This window comes from Nycticebus coucang, chromosome 16 (assembly GCF_027406575.1).
Source record: "Nycticebus coucang isolate mNycCou1 chromosome 16, mNycCou1.pri, whole genome shotgun sequence".
In the NCBI taxonomy this organism is placed as follows: Eukaryota; Metazoa; Chordata; class Mammalia; order Primates; family Lorisidae; genus Nycticebus; species Nycticebus coucang.
The window spans coordinates 57,599,884-57,623,925 of NC_069795.1; the positions used below are offsets into that span (position 1 = coordinate 57,599,884).

The 24,042-nt window shown below is 37.9% G+C and overlaps 1 protein-coding gene across 1 annotated transcript in view; it reads left to right on the plus strand.

Annotated features, from left to right (window-relative positions):
- The first annotated feature begins 16,545 nt into the window (after nt 1-16,545).
- The window catches only part of LOC128568068 (T-cell receptor-associated transmembrane adapter 1), a 34,805-nt gene continuing 27,308 nt past the window's right edge, over nt 16,546-24,042 (plus strand). Inside the window, exon 1 of the mRNA XM_053565746.1 lies at nt 16,546-16,712. Coding sequence (XP_053421721.1) covers nt 16,706-16,712 — 7 coding nt within the window. The 5' untranslated portion in view covers nt 16,546-16,705. The remainder of the gene's footprint in view (nt 16,713-24,042) is intronic.

Sequence of the window (24,042 nt, forward strand, 5' to 3'; positions counted from 1 at the left end):
AAGATCATGCTTTTCCTTTACTTCTCATGTCTTCTTAGTTTTCTTTAACCTGAAACATTTAATCAATATTTCTTTGTCTTTCTTTATCTTGATATTTTTGAGGTATGTAGGTCAGTTATTTTTGTGGTATGCCTCTCAGTTTGGGTATATTTGACAATTCATGATAGATTAAAATTTGGGGGGTTATTTTATCTTTTTTTTTTTTTTTGAGACTGAGTCTTATTCTGTTACCTTGGGTGTCGGAAGCCATATAAGGCACAGCTCGGCCTTACTTCCTCATTAAGTAAAAAACAGTTTCACCTTTTCCCGGTAACTTTACCCGGCAACTAGCCAACCAATCACCTTATGCCCCATCTTACTTACTCTAGCCAATCCCCAGTTAACAACTCCTCTGAACCTCCCAACAAGACACACCCTCCTTCCCTGTAATGCTTATAAGAGACAGGTTTTTCAATAAAGTTTGAGACTTGATCAGAAAACTGTCTTGTCTCCCTTTCTCACGCCCCTTGTTTGTTTTTCTCCTTTAGGTGGTTCCTGCATCCCCCGTTGCTGTCCTGCGGGTTGGGACATCCTGGCGCCCAACATGGGGCGATCGGGACCCCCTGGAGGAGAACGCTTGCCTACGGAAGCCCTGGCCGGGCACCCTTCGGAGCTGCAGTGAGGACCTGCGTGCACTCCCCATTCAGATCGCCTCGGTTCACCCGCCGTGAGACGGATCGGAAGATAAGGTAGGCAAATGATAACTTACAAGATTTCAAACATTTCACCCCTTTGTCTTGGCTGTTATTATTGGCTTTCCTGGATCTAATCCACTTACCAACGCTGACAGCGCCAAAGCGGGGAAGGACGAGAGGTACCCGTTTCGGCAGTGAGAACTCCAAAACACTTGGACTAGTTTTTCTGCCTAACACTCTCTAACAAACTCTGAGCTTACTACGTCTTATACGGTCATCCACCTCAAGGGCACCCCCAGGGATGCTGCCTTCCAAAGGCTATGCCTGAGGGTGGTAGGCAGCTGTCCTGCCTGAGAGGGTCCGAGCAGGCGGATTATACCTGCCGACCTATGACACGCGAGCAGAGATCATAAGGCACAGAGAGAGTGGTCACAGAGAAACTTAAGTTCCGAGTCAACTGGAGACTTGCGTGAACCGAGATCCTGAGAGAGCCATCCAGCCAACATAATGGGGAATTCGCTTAGTACACATGAAATGTTCCTTGACGGACTCAAGGGATCACTCAGAGTGCGAAGAGTAAGGGTTAAAAGAAAGGACCTTAAAGAATTTTTTAATTTTATTCATGAAACCTGCCCCTGGTTCACTTTAGAGGGAACAATCAGCCAAAAATGCTGGGAATGAGTAGGAGATGCCTTGCAGGACTTTTACCACACCGTTGGTCCTGACAAAGTCCCAGTTACAGCCTTTTCCTACTGGAATTTAATTCACGACATGTTAAAAGTTCATTCACTAGATCCTGACATTCGAGATGTCATCAAAGTAGGAGAAGAAGTCCTTAAAGAGGCTTCTCGCCCTCCTTCCACCTGCCCCTCTGTCATGGTAGAAATTCCTGACAACCCCCCAGTTTCCCTAAACCCCCGAACAGCCCCGACAACGCTCTTAAAACTCCAAATGTTACCAACCCTTTCCCTCAAAAACCTTCATCTCCCAAACTCTACCCATCGCTCATTTCTAATAATCAAATACATCATTTAAACCCTGAGGAAGAAGAATCCCTAGAAAATCAAGCTGTCCATTACCATAACCCCTGGGGCCTTACAGCCCCTGTCATCAATAAACCCCCCCCCCATAACCCACACTCTTACAACCTCAACACCTCAATTATTCCAAAACCTCCCTTTATACCCAATAATCTCCCACTTGACCCCATCCGACAAGTGAAACAACACTCATTCAAGAAGTCTCCTCCCTCAAAGAAATATTACAAACCAAGCGTGAGCACCTTCACCTTATTAAAGAAATTCAGGCCATTGAAACTGAACTTTTTAAACTAAACCCTACCCTCACCACCAATAATCCATCTCCCTCACCACCACAAAAGATAGGGAGAACAAAAAGGGCCAAAGACAACTCCCCTGTTCTTACATTCCCAGTCACCTGTAGCCAAAATTCTAACCCTGCCGTAGCAGAATCTGAAGACAATGAGATTGAGGAAGACCTTTCTAATGAAAATGAAACCTCCCCCGACTCCATAAAACCTGATCCTGATATTTCAGACACAGAGGATTTAGACACTGACCAAAAGAATCTTGTTAAAGGACAAAAATACTGCCGCCTAAACCTTAAACATTTAAAAGACCTAAAAGCGGCAGTAACCAATTATGGCCCCACTGCCCCTTATACACTTACCATCCTTGAGAGTCTTAGTGACCGATGGCTAACACCCAACGATTGGCTCTCCCTGGCACAAGCTACATTATCAGGAGGTGACTATGTCCTTTGGTGGACTGACTTTGCGGAAAATTGTCGAGAAACCGCCCAGCGCAATAGTGAAAGTAAAACCACACGCTCTTGGACCCGAGATAAACTACTTGGCCGGAGTCCCTATGAAACTAATGAAATCCAAGTAACATTTCCTCCTGGATTATTAGCCCAAATTCAGAATGCAGGCCTCAAAGCTTGGCAACGACTCCCTCCTAAAGGCTCAGCCACCACCTCCTTGGCTAAAGTTCGCCAAGGCCCTGATGAACCCTACAGTAACTTTGTCAGCCGCCTCACTGACGCTGCCGAAAGATTATTAGGGGAAGCAGAAACCAAGGGCACCTTCATTAAACATCTTGATTATGAAAATGCAAATTTAACATGCCAGGAAATCCTTAGACCCCATCGTTGTGGCAGTCTGTCCGACTACATAAAATTATGCTCAGGCATTGGCACTTCTCACACGCTTGGTCTAGCCATTGGGGCAGCCTTAAAAGACCTCACCTCAAATAACCAACAAAAAACCTGTTATAATTGTAAACAGCCAGGGCACTTCGCCCGTAACTGCCCTAATGAAAAACAATCAGCAGCTACCACCAATTCCCTGCCTAAATGTTCCCAGCCCCGAGCACCTCCCAAAACTCGTTGCCCACGTTGCAAGCGAGGCCTTCACTGGGCTAATGAATGCTACTCCAAAACTGATATCGAAGGTAAACTCCTTACCCCTTCGCGGGAAAACCCCAACCAGGGAAACTCCCTGAGAGGCCAGCCCCTGGCCCCAACTCAGGGACTGAACCAAGGGGCCACCAGGTTCATCCCTCAAGCCCAGGAAAACCAACAACAAATTCTCCCCGCTCAGATGTTAAATCTCTCCTCCACACCACCCCAGGTAGCGCAGGATTGGACCTCTGTGCCGCCACTGATACAATATTAATTCCTGACCAAGGAATACAGCTCATACCCACAGAATCATATGGGCCCCTACCTCCTGAGACCTTCGGCCTCGTCTTAGGCAGAGGAAATATTACACTGGCCGGTCTCCACATCACTCCTGGAATTATTGATAATAATTATACAGGACAAATAACACTCTTAGCCTCAGCACCATCAGGACCTGTGTCCATCCCCAAAGGCAAAAAAATAGCCCAACTTATATTGCTCCTCATAAATTCCTCCAATAAAAATAGTTCCTCCTTCCCCAGACTAAATGCTGCTCTCAGATCAGCTGATGCTTATTGGGCACAAGAAATAACCCCTGAAATACCATTGTTAACTTTACATCTTGATGGCAAAGCCTTTACAGGCCTAGTAGATACAGGGGCTGATGCTACAGTCATCGCTGCCCAAAACTGGCCCTCTAGTTGGCCCTGTGAAACCTCCATAACTCACCTTAAAGGTATTGGTCAATCCACCAACCCTAAACAAAGTTCCAAAATATTAACATGGAAAGACGAAGAAGGTAATACCGGACAAGTACAACCTTACATTGTTTCAGGGCTGCCCATCAATCTTTGGGGGCGAGACATCTTATCCCAGATGAAAATCATTATGTGCAGTCCCAATGAAATCATCACGCATCAAATGCTTAAGCAGGGCTTCTTACCAGGGCAAGGATTAGGTAAAAACGGCCAAGGAATAAAACAACCCCTTTCCCTAGTACAAAACAGTAACCGTTCGGGTTTAGGGAGTGAACATTTTCCATAATGGCCATTGACTTTCCTGTACCCCACGCTGACAAAATAAAATGGAAATCCGACGCACCAGTGTAGGTAGATCAATGGCCTCTAAGTAATGAAAAACTTACAGTGGCTACTCAGTTAGTACAGGAACAACTAGCAGCTGGCCACCTAGAACCTACTACTTCCCCCTGGAACACCCCCATATTTACAATAAAAAAGAAAACAGGATCCTGGAGACTTCTCCAAGATCTCAGAGAAATTAATAAAACCATGTATACCATGGGAGTCCTTCAACCAGGCCTCCCCTCCCCAATTGCTATTCCAGCCAATTATTTCAAAATTATTATTGATCTTAAAGATTGTTTCTTCACCATTCCTTTACACCCTCAGGACAGGGAGCGTTTTGCCTTCAGCCTCCCCGTCATCAACTTCAAAGGGCCTATGCCCCAATATCAATGGAAAGTACTCCCACAGGGAATGGCAAACAGTCCCACCCTATGTCAAAAATTTGTCGCCCAAGCCATAGATCCCCTCCAACCACTATGGCCCTCTATGTATATCATTCACTATATGGATGATATTCTTCTAGCAGGACCTTCGGCCTCAAAAGTACTCAAATGCAGCCAAGAACTAACAAATCAACTCAACACCTTAGGACTCCAGATAGCTCCCAATAAAATACAACTCAAAGACCCCTATTATTATCTTGGATTTGAATTAAACTCAAATAAAATTACAACTCAAAAAGTCCAACTAAAAACTTCATACCTTCAAACCCTTAATGACTTCCAAAAATTCCTCGGCGATATTAACTGGTTAAAGCCCTATCTAAAACTTACAACCGAGGAACTTAAGCCCCTTTTTAACACCCTACAGGGTGATTCTAATCCTCTCTCCCCATGCTCCCTCTCCCTTGAAGCAAAGAAAGCCCTTCGCTCCGTTGAGAATGCCATTCAACAACAACAAATTACATTCCTTTCCTACAATGAACCTTTCTCTCTTATCATATGCCCTACACCTCACACACTAACCGGAGTTTTATGGCAAGACAATCCCCTTCTTTGGATTCACTTACCCTCCTCTCCCTCCTGGGTACTTACACCCTACCCTTCATTAGTCACAAAAATCATATGACAAGGGAGAGAAAAAAGCTTACAATACTTCGGAAGAGATCCCAATCAACTTATTCTTCCATATACTAAGGAACAATTAAATTGGCTTATTCAACATGATGACGATTGGACCATTTCCCTCACTTCATTCCAAGGAACAATAGATAACCATTTCCCTCCCCACAAATTACTCCAATTTGCACGATTACATCCCTTCGTTATCCCCAAAATCACCTCAAAAACACCACTTAAACAAGCATTCTTAGTATTTACAGATGGCTCCTCCAATGGCATGGCTGCTTTTACTATCAATGATAAAGAACATTCCATTAAATCCCCTTTCAAATCTGCCCAACTTGTAGAACTTTTTTGCAATCCTTCAAGTCTTTACAGAATTACCCAATTCTCCCTTTAATCTTTACACTGACAGTTCTTACCTAGCCTTTTCCATCCCTTTATTAGAAACTATTCCCTATATCAAACCTACCACTAATGCAGTACCTCTATTCTATCAACTACAAAAATTAATAAGAACCAGACAAACTCCCTTTTACATCGGACACTTAAGAGCACATACAGAACTACCAGGGCCCCTTTCTCGGGGCAATGCCATCACTGACAAAAATACCCGACTTATATACCCCATCTTTACAGACCCCATTACCAAAGCCCAACAAACTCATGCTTCTCACCATCTTAATGCTCACACCTCTGACTCCTATTCAAAATTTCCAGAGAACAAGCTCGACAAATTGTCAGGTCCTGTCCCGGATGTGTAACCTCATTACCGGTTCCTCACTTGGGAGTCAATCCCAGGGGTATACTCCCCAATGAAATTTGGCAAATGGATGTTACCCATCTCCCTGAATTTGGCACCCTTAAATATGTCCATGTCACTATTGACACCTTCAGTGGATTCATCTTCGCCACTCTTCAAAGTGGTGAAGCCACAAAAAATGTCATAGCCCATATTCTCCAACGTCTTACTACCATGAATAAACCTCAAAAAATCAAAACTGACAATGGCCTCGGATACATTTCCAGAGCCTTTCAATCATTCTGCCATCAATTAGAAATCAAGCACATTACCGGGATTCCTTATAACCCACAAGGCCAAGGGATCGTTGAAAGAGCACATCAATCCTTAAAAACCACAATTAACAAACTTAAAACTACCTCCTTTTATCCCACCAAAGGCTCCCCTTGTAACCTCCTTAACCATGCTCTATTTGTCCTAAACTTCTTACAATTAGATTACCACGGAAAGTCTGCAGCTGACAGACTCTGGCACCAAGAAACAAACACCCAATATGCCAAAGTCATGTGGAAAGATCCCTTTACTTTAAAATGGAATGGCCCTGACCCCGTTCTCATTTGGGGTCGAGGACATGCCTGTATATATGATACCAAAGAAGACGAACCTCTTTGGCTCCCAGAACGATTAATCAAACCCATCAACCCCTCAGTAACACTATTAGTTCCAGGGAAAATCCCTGAGAAAACTTTATCTTTCCCTACAGATGCGGCCCTAGAACACGATCTTCCTGAAGACAATACTTCTCAATAAACTCCTACCTACTAGAACAAAATCAATCAAAGCCATGGTTTTCTACCCTACCATAATATTCTTTACCTTATTAAACACTACCCTAGGTGGCATGGGGCCCCCAATTACCACAGAACAACTACTCCAAAAATTATATGGGGCACCTTGTGACTGTAAGGGAGGAACAACTACAATAATACCCACCTCACATACTAGCCAAGTTGATTGCAGTGGCAAAACTGCCTATTTAACTTTCACGTCACAGATAGGAGGAGGACATAAGCAAAACTGGCAGTGTGTTAATGCACCCAAAATAATACTCCCAGTTCAAAACGAACCAGGACCTTGTCCTACGGAGTGCGAAATAACTGATCAAATGCACTCTATGTGCTACAATAGTGTCCAGCAGTGCACCCACACAAACGGCAACACATATCTAACAGCCATTTTACAAAGAACTTATTCTGGCTCCTTTGGAGGTGAGCTTGATTCTACTCATAACCTGGGACACTCCAAATATGCCCAAGCCTCCTGCTCAGGCACAATTGGCAAAAATGTTTGCTGGCCACTAAAACCACCAATTCACACATCTGATGGTGGTGGGCCATCAGATAAAATAAGAGAAGAGCGGTTCAAAAACAAATTGAAAAAATAATTAAAGAAAAATATACTCCCCTACAATACCACCCCTTAGCTTTACCAAAATCTCGAGACATAGATCTCGACATCCAAACCTCTGATATTTTAGAAGCCACTTTCAAAGCTTTAAATAATTCCAACCCAACCCTCGTGGAAAACTGCTGGCTATGTCTAACTCTTGGCATACCTATGCCCCTGGCCCTACTAACAAACACCTCCACTTCACATCTAAACAACTCACATCTAAACTGTAGTGACAGTCTACCTTTTAGAGTCCAACCTATAGAATTTATACAAACCTCCCCAGAATAATAATTATGATGTAGACTTAGGAAGCATCACCTTCACAAACTGCTCCTCCATTTCTAACAACACCTCACACTGGTGCCCCCCTCCCGGACATGTTTTTGTATGCGGAGGAAATTTGGCCTACACGGCCCTACCAGGTAACTGGACAAGCTATTGTATAACCGCCCAACTACTCCCTGATATCTCTATTATACTAGGAGATCAACCTGTTCCTCTCCCCAGTCTTGATTATATAGCTGGACATCCACGCTCTAAAAGAGCTATTCAACTTATCCCACTAATAGCGGGACTAGGCATCACTACAGCAGTAGCCACAGGAGTTACCGGAACAGGAATATCTACACATTCCTACCACAAACTGTCTTGTCAACTAATAGAGGATGTCTCAGCTCTTTCTGAAACAATTCACGATCTTCAAGATCAAATAGACTCCCTAGCAGAAGTAGTCCTACAAAATCGTAGAGGCTTAGATCTCCTCACGGCAGAGCAGGGAGGTATCTGTTTGGCTTTACAGGAAAAATGCTGTTTCTATGCCAACAAGTCAGGCATTGTTCGAGACAAGATAAAAACCCTGCAAGACCAGCTCGAAGAAAGAAGAAAGGAATTTTGTGATAACCCCCTCTGGACAGGACTCAATGGACTTCTCCCTTATCTCCTCCCACTCCTAGGCCCCCTGTTAGGTCTTCTATTAGTCCTTTCCTTTGGCCCCTGGCTATTCAAAAAGGTCACCACCTTCATTAAACAACAAATAGACTCTGCACTAGCAAAACCAATTCAAATTCATTACCATCGCTTAGCTTTGTCTGACCAAGAAGCCGACTATTCCTTATCTCATGGCTTCCCCTCATAATGAGGGCAGTGTATAGATCAGAGGTACACTTACCCATTCCTAATAAAAGGAAAAAAGGGTATGGGCACCGAGTTGAGTGCACAGCAAAGCATTGCAAGAGAAGGTCCCACAATCCTTCAACCTCCCGATCCCAAGGAGAAGTCAAATGAAGGATCAGACCCCCTCTGATTTTTCTCTGAGAGCAAACCTGGCTTGCATAGAGGTTGGTATCAAAAATTTCACTTACCTCTCCTCTCCAAAAGATACCACAAATAACAAATGTGGATCTGGGAAATCCACGAGAGGAGCCAGGTCACTACTCTCTCTCTCGGTTAATGCCCACCTCCTTAAACAAAAAGGGAGGAGATGTCGGAAGCCATATAAGGCACAGCTCGGCCTTACTTCCTCATTAAGTAAAAAACAGTTTCACCTTTTCCCGGTAACTTTACCCGGCAACTAGCCAACCAATCACCTTATGCCCCATCTTACTTACTCTAGCCAATCCCCAGTTAACAACTCCTCTGAACCTCCCAACAAGACACACCCACCTTCCCCATAATGCTTATAAGGGGCAGGTTTTTCAATAAAGTTTGAGACTTGATCAGAAAACTGTCTTGTCTCCCTTTCTCGCGCTCGTTGTTTGTTTTTCTCCTTTAGGTGGTTCCTGCGTCCCCCGTTGCTGTCCCGCGAATCGGGACACTTGGGTAGACTGCCATGGCATCATCATGGCTCACAGCAACCTCAAATTCTTGGGCTTGAACAATCCTCTTGCCTCAATAACACGAGTAGCTGGGACTACAGGCATGTGCCACTACACCTGGTTTGTTTTTCTGTTTTTAGTAGAGATGGAGTCTTGCTTTTGCTTAGGCTGGTCTCAAACTTTTGAGCTCAAGCAACCCACCACCCACCTGGGCCTCCCAGAGTGCTAGGATTACAGGCATGAGCTACCACACCAGGCTTTGAAGTTTTGCAGTTTTCATAAAAATACTAGAAAAATACTACTAAGTGTATATCAGGAGATACATGAGTTTAGTTTGTGCCATTATTGGTAATACTAACTTTGATGTTTATTTAAGGTAATATGCACTATGTTTCTTCACCATGAAGTTAATAGTTTCTTTTTTGATTAATAATTTGTAGGTGTTGTTGGCCATTAATCTATCTTCACAAGAAGAGTTTCTGTTCATGTCTCTTACCCACTTTTTAATGAGGTGGTTTGATTTCTTCTTATTGATTTGCTTGAGTTCTTTGTAGATTTCTGGTTATGAGCCCTTTGTCAGATGATTAGCAAGCAAATAAATCTCTTATTCTGTAAGTTCTTTTATTCTGTCTTTTTGCTTTGTTGATTGTGTCTTTTACTATGTAGAAACTTGAATTTTATCAGGTCCTATTTATTTATTTTTATTGTTGCTGTGATTGCCAGTGGAGTATTCATGAATTCTTTTTCTAGGCCAATAAGAGTTATTTTCCACATTTTCTTCTAGGGTTTTTATAGTTTTGTGTCTTAGATTTAAATCTTTTATCCATTGTGTGTTAATTTTTCTAAGTGGTGAGAAGTGTGGATCCAGTTTCAATCTTCTACATGTTGCTAACCAGTTTTCCCTATTGATCAGGGAATCTTTTCCCCAGTGTATGTTTTTGTTTGCTTTGCTAAAGATCAGATGGAGTAAGAGGCTGGTTTTATCTCTAGGTTCTCTTTTCTGTCCCATAAGTCTATGTCTTTATTTTTATCCCAATATCATGCTATTTTGATCACTGTAGACTTGTAATATACTCTGAAGTCCAGTGAAGTGATACCAAATGTTCATCTTCTCTAATCATCAGAGAAATGTGAATCAAAACCAACTGAGATATCAGTAAGAATGTCTTATATCATAAAGTAAAAAACAAACAAACAAAAAAACAGATGCTGGCATGGATGCAGAGAGAAAGGAACATTTATACACTGTTAGTGGGACTGCAGACTGGTGCAGTCTCTATGGAAGCCAGTATGGAGATTCCTCAAAGACCTAAAAGTATACCTACCATTCCATTCTGCAATCCATTTCTAGGTGTTTACCCAAAAGGGGTGGGGGGGAGGCTTCTACCATAAAGACACATTGCTCTCATATGTTTAGAGCAGCACAATTCATAATCACAAAGCTGTAGAAACAACCCAAGTGCCCTTCAATACAGGAATGGATCAATAAACTATGATATATGTACACCATGAAATATTATTCAGCCATAAAAAGATGGAGATTATGTAACTTTTGCAGCACCTGGATGGAATTGGAGACCATTCTTCTAAGTGAAGTATCACAAGAATGGATAAATAAACACCACATATATCCACTATTAAACTGGAACTAGCAGATTAACAGCTACATGCTCACATGAGAGAAAAACTCAATGAAATTCAAGCAGAGGGTGTTGGGGATAGGGGAAGAGGTTGGGTAAATTCCCATGCAGTGGATACATTGCAAGGGCATATGGCATACTACCTGAGTAAGGGACACACATGCAAATCAGACTTTAACCTTATAAATACAAACTATGGAATCTGTTTGTACCCCACATTAATCTGAAATTAAAAACAAATTGTAGGGAGACATTTTGAGATGAGGTTAATATCTCTTTTTTCATCAATCATTCACCTACTAGGTTAACATCTACTGACAGTATTTTTCTGAATCATAATTTGATAGTTAAGAATAGTAAATTTTTAAATTCCATCCTTTTTTCTACATTTTTTAGTTGGTATTCTATTCTAAGAATAGTTTTCCCTTTCCATGTATTCAATTGTTTGCATATTATTCAAAATGAACTTACATATTCTTTGTTTTTATTTTAGTGTTTTTAAATGAGATTGATTGAGATATACTTTAGTTATAGTGAAAATTTACCATTTAAAAATTTTCCACAAAATGTTTTCTTGTCAATCTCTAGTCTCAAAACCTGCTGATCTCATTTTTGTTCCAATTTTAATTTCAATTTCTATTTTTTGTTACTAGTATAAAAAATAAAACTGATATTTTTGTATACTAATCACGTATTCTGACACACTGCTATACTTGGTTCTAGAAGATTTTTTTTTCGTACATTCCACAGAATCATGTCATCTACAAACTAGTTTTACTTTTTTATTTATAATACATAGGAATTTAATATTTTTTATCTTATTATTTGAATTAGAGCCTCCAGTACAATGTTGCATTAAAGTAGTGAGAATAGATATTCTTTCCTTGTTCCTATTTTAGGCAGAAAACTTTCAATATTTAATAAATAAGAATGATGTGAGTTTTAGATTTATTGTAAGTACTCAATTATGTTGAGGAAGTCTCTATTTCTAGTTCCCTCAGCATTTAATTTATTATTATTATTTTTTTTGAGATGGCATCTCACTCTATCATCCTGGGTAGAGTGCCCTGACATCACACCTCACAGCAACCTCAAATTCCTGAGCTCAAGTGATCTTCCTGCTTTAGCCTCCTGAGTAGCTGGAAATATAGGTGCCTCTCATAACGCCTGGCTAGCTTTTCTATTTTTAGTAGAGATGGGGTCTTGCTCTTGCTCAGACTGGCCTTGAAATCCTGAGCTCAAGCAATCCACCCTCCTTGGCTTCCCAGAATGCTTGCTGGGATTACAGGCATGAGCCACTGTGCCTAGCCAACATATAATTGCTTAAAAATCAGATATTGGGATTTTCCCAAATATAGTAAAACTGCCATACTTGACAATCTTCCAACCATTGACCACCTCCTTAAGTTGACCTAATTTTCAGACTGAACATGTACCACTTGTGCATACCATTATAGTAGGCCTAGTTTCTTATGTTGACCACCTTCTTCTATTAACAAGATTGTTACAGTCCTTTGGGTGGTCTTAAGAGGTTTTGCTGTAGTTTTTCTACTTCTATTGAGATGATCACATATTTTTCATTTGTTTGATTTTAGTCTGTTAATCTGGTGATTTACACTGATTGATTTTCTAGTGTTGAACCACCTTTGCATTTCTCGGTTGTGATATATTATCCTTTTAATATATTCCTGAATTAAACTTGACAACATTTTGTTAAGAATTTTTTCATTTTTATGAAGAATAATTTGTCTATAGATTTCTTTTCTTAAGCTGCCTTTTCTTATTTTGTTATCAGGGTAATGCTGACAACATCAACATTTAGTATCTGCTGAACATTTCACATCTACCAGATGCTGTGCTAGGAAATTTTCATATATTTTCAAAATTTTATTGTGACATTATTTCAGAAGTTATGAAACAATTACAAGAATAATACAAAACATTATGATATACCTTTTATTTAGATTTGTTAAGTATTAACCATCTACCACATTGGCCTTATTATTTTCTTGTTCTCTTTTTGAGTCTTTTAACTTTTAAGATTTATATCTTTCTGAAACTCTGGTAAATTTTGATAGTTAAAAATGGTAGATAGTTAAAAATGGTAATATGGTGGACGTATAGCTTCCATTATTATATCCACCTTTTTATAATTTTTATATAATCTATGGATAAATTTTATTTTGAGTTTCAGTTTTACTATGCAGAACTAAGTTCATATTATTTAGGACATCTTAGGTATTATTTTAGGACCAATAAAGTTACCTGATAAATCCAGTTGAAAATATCAAAAATATGTTACTCTTAGTTGTTCTTCTGTGCTCTGGAGTATGAGTCTATTTATGAAATTATGAAGTCCATATTTGGTAGGAACTTACCTAAAATTAAGTTCACTCTATATCTCTTACTCATGTGTTTATCAATACAGGCCCATTCTCTGTTCTTCATCACTCCTCTTCAAGCCATGGGAGCCTGACTTCCATGAAATGCATCATCAGGGCATATTGAGTTTGGCCAGTGAGGAAAATGCACAAGATGTTTTCCCCACAGCTCCTTTCCTGCCTGATCCTGGCAGTGGCTGTGATTTTTAATTTTTTTTTCTGAGAGCCCTAGCTCCTGTTAGGCAGCCTTCTCTTTCACTATATATCTCATGGGGTTCCAGTCACCAGTACATGTCTAATACTGTCAAGCCTGGAGGTGGTCATTGATTACCCCTGTTGTTAGCCACAGGATGTTTCCCTTTTCCTCGTGCTTCCTCTTAGCTTTGCCTGCATCTTTGTGTATCGTCCCTTCATTCAACTTATTCAACTCTCAGCATCTATTTCCAGCCAGGACCCTGACTGGTGCTTCATTGTACATTATTGTTGCTGCTTCCACTCAACATTACTGCTCTCTAGGGTCTCCAACTAAAATTTGCCTTCTCCGAGCAATCGTCTAGCATAAAATCTTTTATTTTGATCATAGCTAATATGCTGCTTGTCTTATTTGGCAGAGGATTCACTGAGCTAGACTCACTGTGTATTCTGAGGATGATAATTGCCTTGGTTGTCCTAGGGCATTTTAATATTAAGGGTTCATTCCTTTTTAATCTTAAGAAAACCATCTCTAATGATAACAATTCATGTTCAAGTGACAAAGTTGATATTATCATGGTGTTTCTCAAGTAAGCCAGGCCCTGAATATGGGAGGAGGCCAGTTTAACAGGAAGAAAAAGTTGCTTGATCCAGTGTTTCTTACAATGCATAAACCATAACAGAAGTTCTGCCAAATGCTTTATAAATAAAGAGATGTTACTAGTGTATAATAATATTTTTAAAATACTAAATAATATATCCTCCTCTTGAAAAGAGAAATTGTGTATTAGCTAACTAAAGTTGTAAGAAGTTCTATAGGAAATAAACTGGTTCTATTTTGTTTGAAGCAGTTGTGTTGCAACTAAGAATAAAATTTCTCAGAATGCTTTGGCTTTGCTGATAGTATTGCCTCTAAGACATCACATAGAAACCAGCATAATCATATAAATTGCTGTCTTCCAGAAAACTTGGATAATGAAGTCTCTCACAAGTAGGAAAATAGACTATATCTGCTATCAGAGGTTTTTCTCTACTAGTTCTAAAGTTTTTGTTATCTACTCTTTAATTTTTGTGTTCAATTTTTTCAAGAATTCTGGATCTGTAAGGCATAATTAATGTAATAAAAAAGATCAAAGAATCTTATGCCAAATCTATGCATTGTTCTATTGCTTTTATCTCACTTTTTTCCCTTTCATCTGAATAATTATGCTTTCTGGAGGAGCTTATAGTCTAAACTCAATCAGAATCATTAGTATAGCCTAATCAGATACATTTGTAACCTCATAATTAATTTTGAATAATTTTACATTTTAAAACAGCATAATTGATAGCACAGGTGGTCTTTCCCTTCTTTTTACTCATAAAAATTTGTTTGCTTACTTTGTACTGGCTTTAATATGACTAATGAGTCATTCACTAAAGAAAAATTACACAGCATTGAGGTCTGTTTCTATAAAATGGAGGTATTCTTAATAGCCTTTAAAATAAGGTTGCATCTTGTATTCTGATTATAAAAGTAGTGAATGTTATTGTAAACAGTTTATGCAATAGATAAATACATTTGTAAGTATATTGTAATATCTACTAAACAGTTTGGAACCCCTTGGATTCTACACACATACACACACACACAGCTTTATATACCTGTACACACAAACAGAGATTTAGGTAAATACATTGTAGTGATAAAAATTAATTGTAAAAATTATAGATGATTATAAACAAAGTCTGAAAAACTGGGCCTCTTTCTGCACTCCGTGACCTGTTTTCCTGAAACTCTTGAGTGGCAGCTGCCATTTTGACATGTTTTTCATTTTCTTTTGACAAGAAAAACCTCCATTTTGCTGTCCTTAAAATTCTTATTTCTTGACAGGTGCCTATCAGAACCTCCCCCAAAATTTCCTGCAACATTTGTAACTGCTTCCAGCTTGTCAGAGCATTTCTGCTTAGTCCAGCTATCTCTTAAACTTCATTTTGATAACTCATCTCATTAAAAAGCACTACGGAGGCCTCATGCCTATTTATTATTTGGACATGGCTCATGAAGTCATCATTCAAATCTCTGCACTCACTAATGTATTTCATAACAAACATATATCCGTGGTTTTTTCTTATACTCTGGCCATGTCTTTGTGTGCTCAGCCATCTATATTTAATGAAAAGCTGTCTTATTTTTTTTTTTCTGGCAAATTTTAAACATCTATGGAGCTATCTCATGCATAGACACAGACATTCTATATGACCCTGGACAATCTTTTTATATCTCTTGGTTATATAGATTTAAGGAATGAGGAAAATTGTAATACAGAACACTTTCAAAAATATTACAGCAATGAGGAGTCAGGAAGTTGTTCAAATTTGTTAGCCTAGGTTTTCACTCATGCATTTAGGATGTACACTGCCCCCTTAAACCATCAGGTAATCACTCCGCTGTGCTCCAGGAAAATCTGCTTGTTAAAATGTATATTCCAGTGCTTCACCCTAAATATTTCGATAAAGTAGGGCTCAGGATTTTAAACTAATGCATTTTAAACTATTGCCACATAGCATACTTATGTATACCAGCTTTTAAGAACTTCTGATACTGAGGCTCTTGGGTGGCAGTTGAAACTGGAACTAAAAATTGCCAGGTGACACTTTATAGGGCAGAGGGACTTATTCTGGCTGGGTGAGTGTTGGCAGGAAATAAGGTAGGCATCTAGTCTCCCAGGGGGATGGAATTAATTCCCTGACCGCCAACATGTCTCCAAACACAACAGTTGACTACGCAGAGGTGTTGCTGTTCACTCACTAGTTTTGTATGTTTTATTTTGTTTCCATTTTAATGCACTTACAAGGAGATTCCTGTGTTTGCTCCAGAAATAGGAAAGATCCCTCCTAGTTTAATTCATACTTTCGTTTGTTTATTTTTAAATTAGACTCAGATATTGGTAACAATTCAATTACCAGAAAATGGAGGTTTGTGGGAGTTTTTCTTCCCACTTTACACACCAATTTACATCTACTGCATTCAGATCAAAACTTCAGAAGCCACATTTCCTGTTTGTAACTGAACAAAGTACACACAAAAGGTTTTAAGAAACAGAAGAGAAAAAAAAGTGAGGCACTGATAAAGACAAGTTTTGCTGCCATGCTGCTTCTAACCCAACAGAGTGACATCAATTAGAAGAAAAAAATTGTGAAAGCATTTTTAATCCATAGATTTGCCTTACGGTTACATATGGACTTTCCTGGAAAAAAAGCATGTCAGGTGAGTGGCATTTTTAATTCATTTGTTGCGTCTGTATGCCAAACAATTCACTTAATAATTCCTAAGTCCTAACAAAAAAATCTTTTAATATTTGCAAAGTAATTAGCACAATTTTTTAAAATGTGAGTTAGGCTTTAGTATAACTAGAACATGTTTTGAAATACACCGATGAGTGTAAGTTGATAATTTTTTTTTTGAAAGAACAAAGAAACAGTAATTTCTAATATAAAGTTAGTTGTAACTGTTCAATAAATGTTTGTTGATAATGATGCCATTTGAAGTTCTTATTATTTTTAAAGAAGCTTTTGTTGATCATATTTAGTTGTCTTTAGGTATTAAGGAGGATAGGTTTAATTCTAATTCTACATTCTAATTCTTCAGAGATTAGGCACTATACTATCTGGCAATCAATCCAATTGTCAACTTTCAGAGAGATGACAGTTTGAAAAGGCCAGTGAAAAGTCAATTGCTTGTGCAATGGATCGTGAAGGATGACTCCTTCTTAGGAGATTCACTGTTGTGAATCCATGTGGATGGTTCATTTCTCCTGTGTTCTTTTGTGTACTTTTTATTCCTTAAATAGACATCTTTTTGTGGTAAGAGAAAACATGCATGTTATGTAAAGTGGGAGAACGGTGAAATACATATTTAAAAATCTTAAATATTTTCTATCACCATATAAACCTAAAATGCTGTGTTGTATTTCCTTTCAACTTTCATTTCTATACATCATACATAGTTTGATTTTGACAACTGAAAGAATCATATACATCAAATCATATATACAGCCTTTTTCGCTAACATCACTATAATTTCCTTTGCTATAACTTCTGCTTAATCATTGCAAGTGAATGCACAAAAGTGACATCTATTAATAGTTTAGTCATTTATAGACATTCTGTATCCAGTTTTTTAATATATATATATATATATATAAAGGGCAGAAAGATGAACAACTCTACAGCTTTTTCTATATTGAGGGTTATTTTCTTAGGAAAGATTTCTAGAATTGGAATTACTGAATAATGAACATTTTGTCTCATTAGTGCCAAATTGCTTTTCCAAGAGCGATGCCAATTCACTCTCATCCTAGCAGTGCTTCTCCTTAACAAGCTGGTCTCATTTAAAAAACCTTTACTAATTTCATAAGCATAATATGCTAACCCATTGTTTAACATGCATTACTTTGATTACAATGAAATTGAACATTCTTGCATGAGGGTTTAAACTGTTTATAATTCTATCATTTGTGAATTGTCTGATTACATCTTTTGCTTAATTATTTTGCTTATAATGTTTTAAATATCAATTTATATGGGCCATTTATGGAATGACAATATTATATGCAGTATTATAATTTCTGTGAATTTACTTCCAGTCTTTTGTTTGATGAATCTTAAAATCAATTGATTCCATAAATCACCCAGAGCAGAAACTGACATATGATTGTCATACCTCGTTTTATCTGCGTAAGTTAGCCAAAAACAAAAACAGTTGGTCTGGTTTGCTGGTGCCTTGCAAGAAATGGACATGGCAGTAGTATGTACAATTGTCTTGAGCTGATGATGATGAGGAACCTCAGGAAGGGTGAGGGAGCTGGAGGCAGTGAATCTAACGTTCAACTGTTTTCAAAACTAATTAATTCTAAATTTTGAAAGTATTTGATAAAATATCCTCCATAGAATTTTGTAGTTCATATTTTCCTTTGAGGTGTAACACAGGTGGTCTTCCACGGCCAATTGAGACCTTTTACAGTTTCACAAAAGGGAAATAAAGTATTTGCCCTTAAAGTCTCATAGCCATTAAAAGTTGAAAGGAAGCAAAACAAACTTAATATGAAAGAAGATAATTAGATAATAGTATTTTTTTATATTTAGATAAAATTAAAAAGAAAATACATTTAAATATATAAAAAAGCAAAATTATTTCCAGTATAAATAATTTTAAATTACTTACCCATGCAAAGTAAAACAATGTACAAAAACACAAACCCAAATATTTTCTTTTTTTTTTTTTCCCTACTTAAATGCCTGTAGTCACTCTCTCATAAGTAACTCTGCTGGGATCTTAATTCCTGCCATGTTTTTACGTTTATGTAAAATCAATAATAGCTGAATCAGCTAGTGAAAGCAGTTCCTTGAGGCTATCAATGTAGTTTTAACAATAATTCTCTATTTCTTTACACATTGTTTTGTTTTGTTTTGTTTTATAAAGGATTCTCATTGTCTTTCTCTGCTTTTGTCTTCTCTTGTTCCTCAGTCATCTTTTTTGAGAACAATGAAAGCTAGTTTTTACATATTAGGTAAGACTAACTTATGAATCATGTTTAAAACTCAGGTCAAAAATTAATGTTAACAGTAGGTGAAAGGCAACGTTTCTCCATTTAATTTGGGTAATATTTGGCAGTTATTTGGGCAATAACTTTAAAATAGTCAGTCCAAGAAAGATTGTCCCTTAAAGATCACAGCTTTGAAAAATAAATGCCCACAAATTGTTAAGTCATTAATATATGTCATTATTGAGCACTTTTCTAGGCATTTTTAATTTCATTTGGTTTTCCCAGGATTCCTGAATTAATAGGAAGAAAGAGAAAAAATGAATAGGCATACTATGTTAAAAGAAACATAGTGGTTTATTTTGTTGGGTAGAAGATTGCACACAATCATGCCAGGTTCAAAGTATCATACTAAGGTGCTTCTCTAAGAAGAAACAATAAGTACATACATAAAATGGGGCAGCTAAATACAAACAAAAAGAAGTTCATCTACAGAAGGAATTTTGATAGCACTTTAATCCCAGTAGGACTTCCTGAATCCAATCCAATCTCAATTGAAGTTTAATTATAAAAGCAACAATGTGTCCAGCATTGGAGAGATCATGACATCCTCTCTTAACATCTCCCCGCACCTCAGTCCCGTATGTGTACTTGATACAATTAAGTTGGGTACGTGCTCAGAGGAATCGTGATGTATAGGAGGAGGGTGGCCTTGATGTCCCACAAATGAAGTTCTGAGCTTTCACTTACAACTGGGCTAGTGTGGTTCAGTGATTTGCACAGAACCAACCCCCAACTAGTGAGTGACTACTCCCCCTTTGTCCACATGGTTTGAAACACACATTCCAAGGCCACTATTGCCATTTTCTCTCTCCCAGTTATAGCCCACTCCCCAAACACACACCATTTACTTCCCCCTAAACATCTGTTCATAATAGACACTCATTTAAGATCGGCATACTTCATGTTTTGCATTTCTTAAAGTATGTTATTTACTTGAAAGTGTGGAATGGAGAGCCTTCTCCCATGCTAATATCTATAATTCTAACACCTTTTATTGATGGGGAGGATGGGCCTGGATACTGATGGTGCCCCATCCAAAAAGTCACCAAGGATATGCTTTTTTTTTCCTCATCCTTGAGTTGAAAAAAAAAAACTCACTTTATGAGCAGATCCATGGAAATCATAATATCACTACTTTTCTTTGAAACTTCTGGGTGCCTAAAATAAATATACGTGTTTATGGAATGAAAAGAGATGTTCACTGCTCTGGCAGAGTATACAAGCCAAGGGAAGCCATTAAGAGAAGCTATCTGCTGTGCGCTGTATACACTTACACTCAGTTAAAAAAAGCCCGAAGTGGAAACAATTATGGCATATTTATTACTTTTTCTATTAATTATTTAAATAAAGGATTCTATGTAAATCAACCCTGCTAGTAGAAAGACATTGTATTTGCTTAGCCAGTTTCTGTCCAGAGCACATGAAATTGTGAATTCCAAATACAGTGCCTGCCAATAACTCTTGGCTTTAAGGGAGTTAGAGGTCTTATAATTAAACCCACCACTTTCAGCCCTGGGCAGTTGGAAGCTAGATAGAAACTTAAATCATGATTTTCCTAGCTTTCATCGCCTCACTAATAATTGCTCAAGGCCTTTGGCTTTTTAATAGTGTAAATAGCTAAATCCAAATTACATAGGAATTCTTTATAAATTGATAAAAGCTATATAAATGAAAGTAATTATAGTTAATGAATAATGATGCTAAAGGTTGCAAGAATTTTTAAGCACTCTGCATATCTGGTATTAAAAGAGGCACTGTCTTTGCTAAGTAGATACAGGAATATGGAGATATTTATACTGCACATTTAGATTTACTGTGTAATGGGAGGTGTAAAGTGTGTGTGTGAACATTTATAGAGATCTGTTATTAAAGTCAAAAATTTCCATCATTAGCTGCGTAATACCTACTGTTTTTATATGTGTAATTTCTTTTTCTTTCCCTCCTTCTCTCTCTCTCTCTCTTTTTAAAGAGGCAAGGTCTTGCAATATCACCCAGGAAGGCTTCACACTGCTGGGCTCAAGGGTGCCTCCTACTTCAGTCTCCTGAATAGCTGGAACCACAAGCATGGGCCACTATGCTCAGCTCTCTTTTGGTTTTCAGTATGGGGGTATTTATTGTTGGCAATCAAAAATTACAAAAGATATCAAGAATGTTGTGAAATGTAAATCTTCTAAATAAAAATCTTCCTACTTAAAATGCAGATCACATTACAAAAGGAAAAAAAAAATCTTAAAAAACAGAAGTGTTAGGAATCATAGACTCCTAAAATCAGGGGAAAACTGGAGACCCTGTGAATCTAACCCACTCATATGCCTAAACCATCCCCCTACATTTTAAAATGTAGCTTGTGTTTTAAAAGGCCTCCAGTTGGTTATGTGAGAGGTATTTACTGTTAGAGTCAATGATAAAACACAGCCCTAAGGGAATGTACAGTGTGGCCCAAGTGTTGCGGAGGTTATTTCATGAAATTTATTAGGGCTTTCCCTAAAGCCTTTTGGGTAACATGTAGGCTTGTGATGCTGATTTGGTTGTTTCTTTGTAGCAGATAACAAATTATCTTACAGCAATTAATGGACTAATATAATTATTTCAATTCTCCCTTCATCTAAAAAATGAAATCTCTATTTGAAATATAATTTTATCCAAATGATTTATAGCTAAATTCAGTGTAATTCTTAAATTAAGATAAGGACTTTCTGCTTACTTCTTTGCAGTCCGATAGTGTATCTTGTGCAATGTTTTAAGTATTTGTTGAGTTTCTAATAACCGCTAGATGCTGAAATGGAAAGAAAAAAACACTAAGAGAAAAAGAGGTTGATTTTATTAGTTTTTCCAAGGATTACTTATTATTTTTTAGGTATTTATTTGCCCCTCTCCCAGATAGAAGGATATTAGAAATACATATAAGAATATAAAAGATAATGAAAGAAGTCAAAGTAAAGGAAATAAGGGGAAATAAGGGGATTATCATATAATCCTAGAAATTTATTTAAAGTAGGTTATGTATCAAAGATAGATGATCAATTACATCATTGACATCAAATAATATAGTAAATAATATTTTATAGTCCACAGTATCCCTATAATTAGCAAATTCAATGATAAGCTTTATATGTTTAGGTTTTTTTCTTGAAACATGTTTTATTCTGCCCTGATAAAGGCAGAAAATGTGAAACATGGAATAGAATAAAAAGGGTGAGAGAGAATTTTAGATTTTATTTTCTGAATATTACCTGAAGTTCAACTCTGTTACCTTTTAGGGCAGAGTATATGCTTTCATGATCAGTGACATAGAAGTCTTGACATTCTCTTAAGAAATTTTGGAAACATAACCGGGACATTTCCCAGAATAGAAAGTCATCAAAGCCCATTCTACTTGCATTCAGGGTAGATCCAAGGAGTTTCACACTTGGATCACATTGGCAGGATCACATCCTTTTAGTGCATGAAGATTGAACGATCAAGGCCCCCGAGTCTACTCAATAATTATAGCTTGGACTAATTCAAAAGCATAGTTATAAGTCCAGTTTGGCCAAAGGTAAATTATTAATGCGTTCATTCATGCTTGATTTTAAGCAATGTGACTTTCTGGTCAACTCTATAATAAATTAGATGCACAATGTGTTCTTAGGGAAGTTATACTATAATATGCTATGCTGTGTAATCGTCACTATTCTCTACATAGCCATGTGCCACATAATGATGGTTTGATCAATGACAGACCACATTTATGATGGTGGCTCCATAAGATTATAATGGAACTGAACAATTCCTTTGCCTATTGACTTTGTAGCTCGTGTAATGCCATAGCACAAAAATTACTAAAGTGCCTGTGATGATGCTGGTGTAAACAAATCTACTGACCTGCCAGTTGTATAAAAGTATAGTACATACAATTATGTGCAATACATAACACCAGATAATGATAAATGGCTACATTATTGGTTTATGTATTTACTGTCTATTGTTACTTTTCAGTGTACTCCTTTTACTTATTAAACAAAAATAAGTAACTGCAAAACAGTCTCAGACAGGTCCTTTAGGAGGCATTCTAGAAAAAGTCATTATAACCGCAGGAGATGACATCTCCCTGTGTGTTATTGCCCCTGAAGATCTTCCAGTGGGACAAGATGTGGAGATGAAGGATGATGATACTGATAATCCTGGCCCTGCCTAGGCCCCGGGGAAAGAGAGGCATAATTAACTCTCCATTATACATTCGTGAGGCTCTACATAGTATATGAGAAAAGCTCCCTGTGGCCAGTAATAAACCTGGGTTACTCTGATTCCAGAATGACTGTTTTTTTCCAATATGCATTATCCTATATTTCTGAAATTTGTGGAAGTAAACATGTGGTTTTTGTAAATAACAAAAAAGTATGATTATAGTCTGAGGATTAAAGAAAGAGAAAATGTATAGCAAATTATTCTTGGTAATTTGAATGTTCTTGATTTTGAACAAAAGGCTTTTGGTGTATGGTTATTTTTGTTGTTGTTTTTGAGGCAGAGTCTCACTCTGGTGCCCAGCCTGAGTGTCACGGCATTAGCCTAGCTCAGAGCAACCTCAAACTCTTAGATTTAAGCCATCCTCCTGCATCAGCCTTCTAAGGTGATGAGATTACAGGTATAAACCACCCCACCCGCCTGAACAAAAGTTTTTATAACCAGATACCATTTGTCGTCTTTTAATAGCCAGACTAAAAATGTCTTTAATTTCATAAACATGAGAAATGTTGCTTTCTTTTGCTCATGCTGAATTCAGAGCTTATCACTAATACTCACTTTGAAATCTATAAAGAAGTTGTCAGTGGGGCCGGGCACAGTGGCTCACAACTGTAATCCTAGCACTGTGAGAGGTTGAGGCAGGTAGATAGCCTGAGCTCAGGTGTTTGAGACAAGCCTGAGCAAGAGTGAGACCCCATCTCTACTAAAAATAGAAAAACTATCAGAGAAATGGAAATCAAAACTACTTTGAGATATCATCTAACTCCA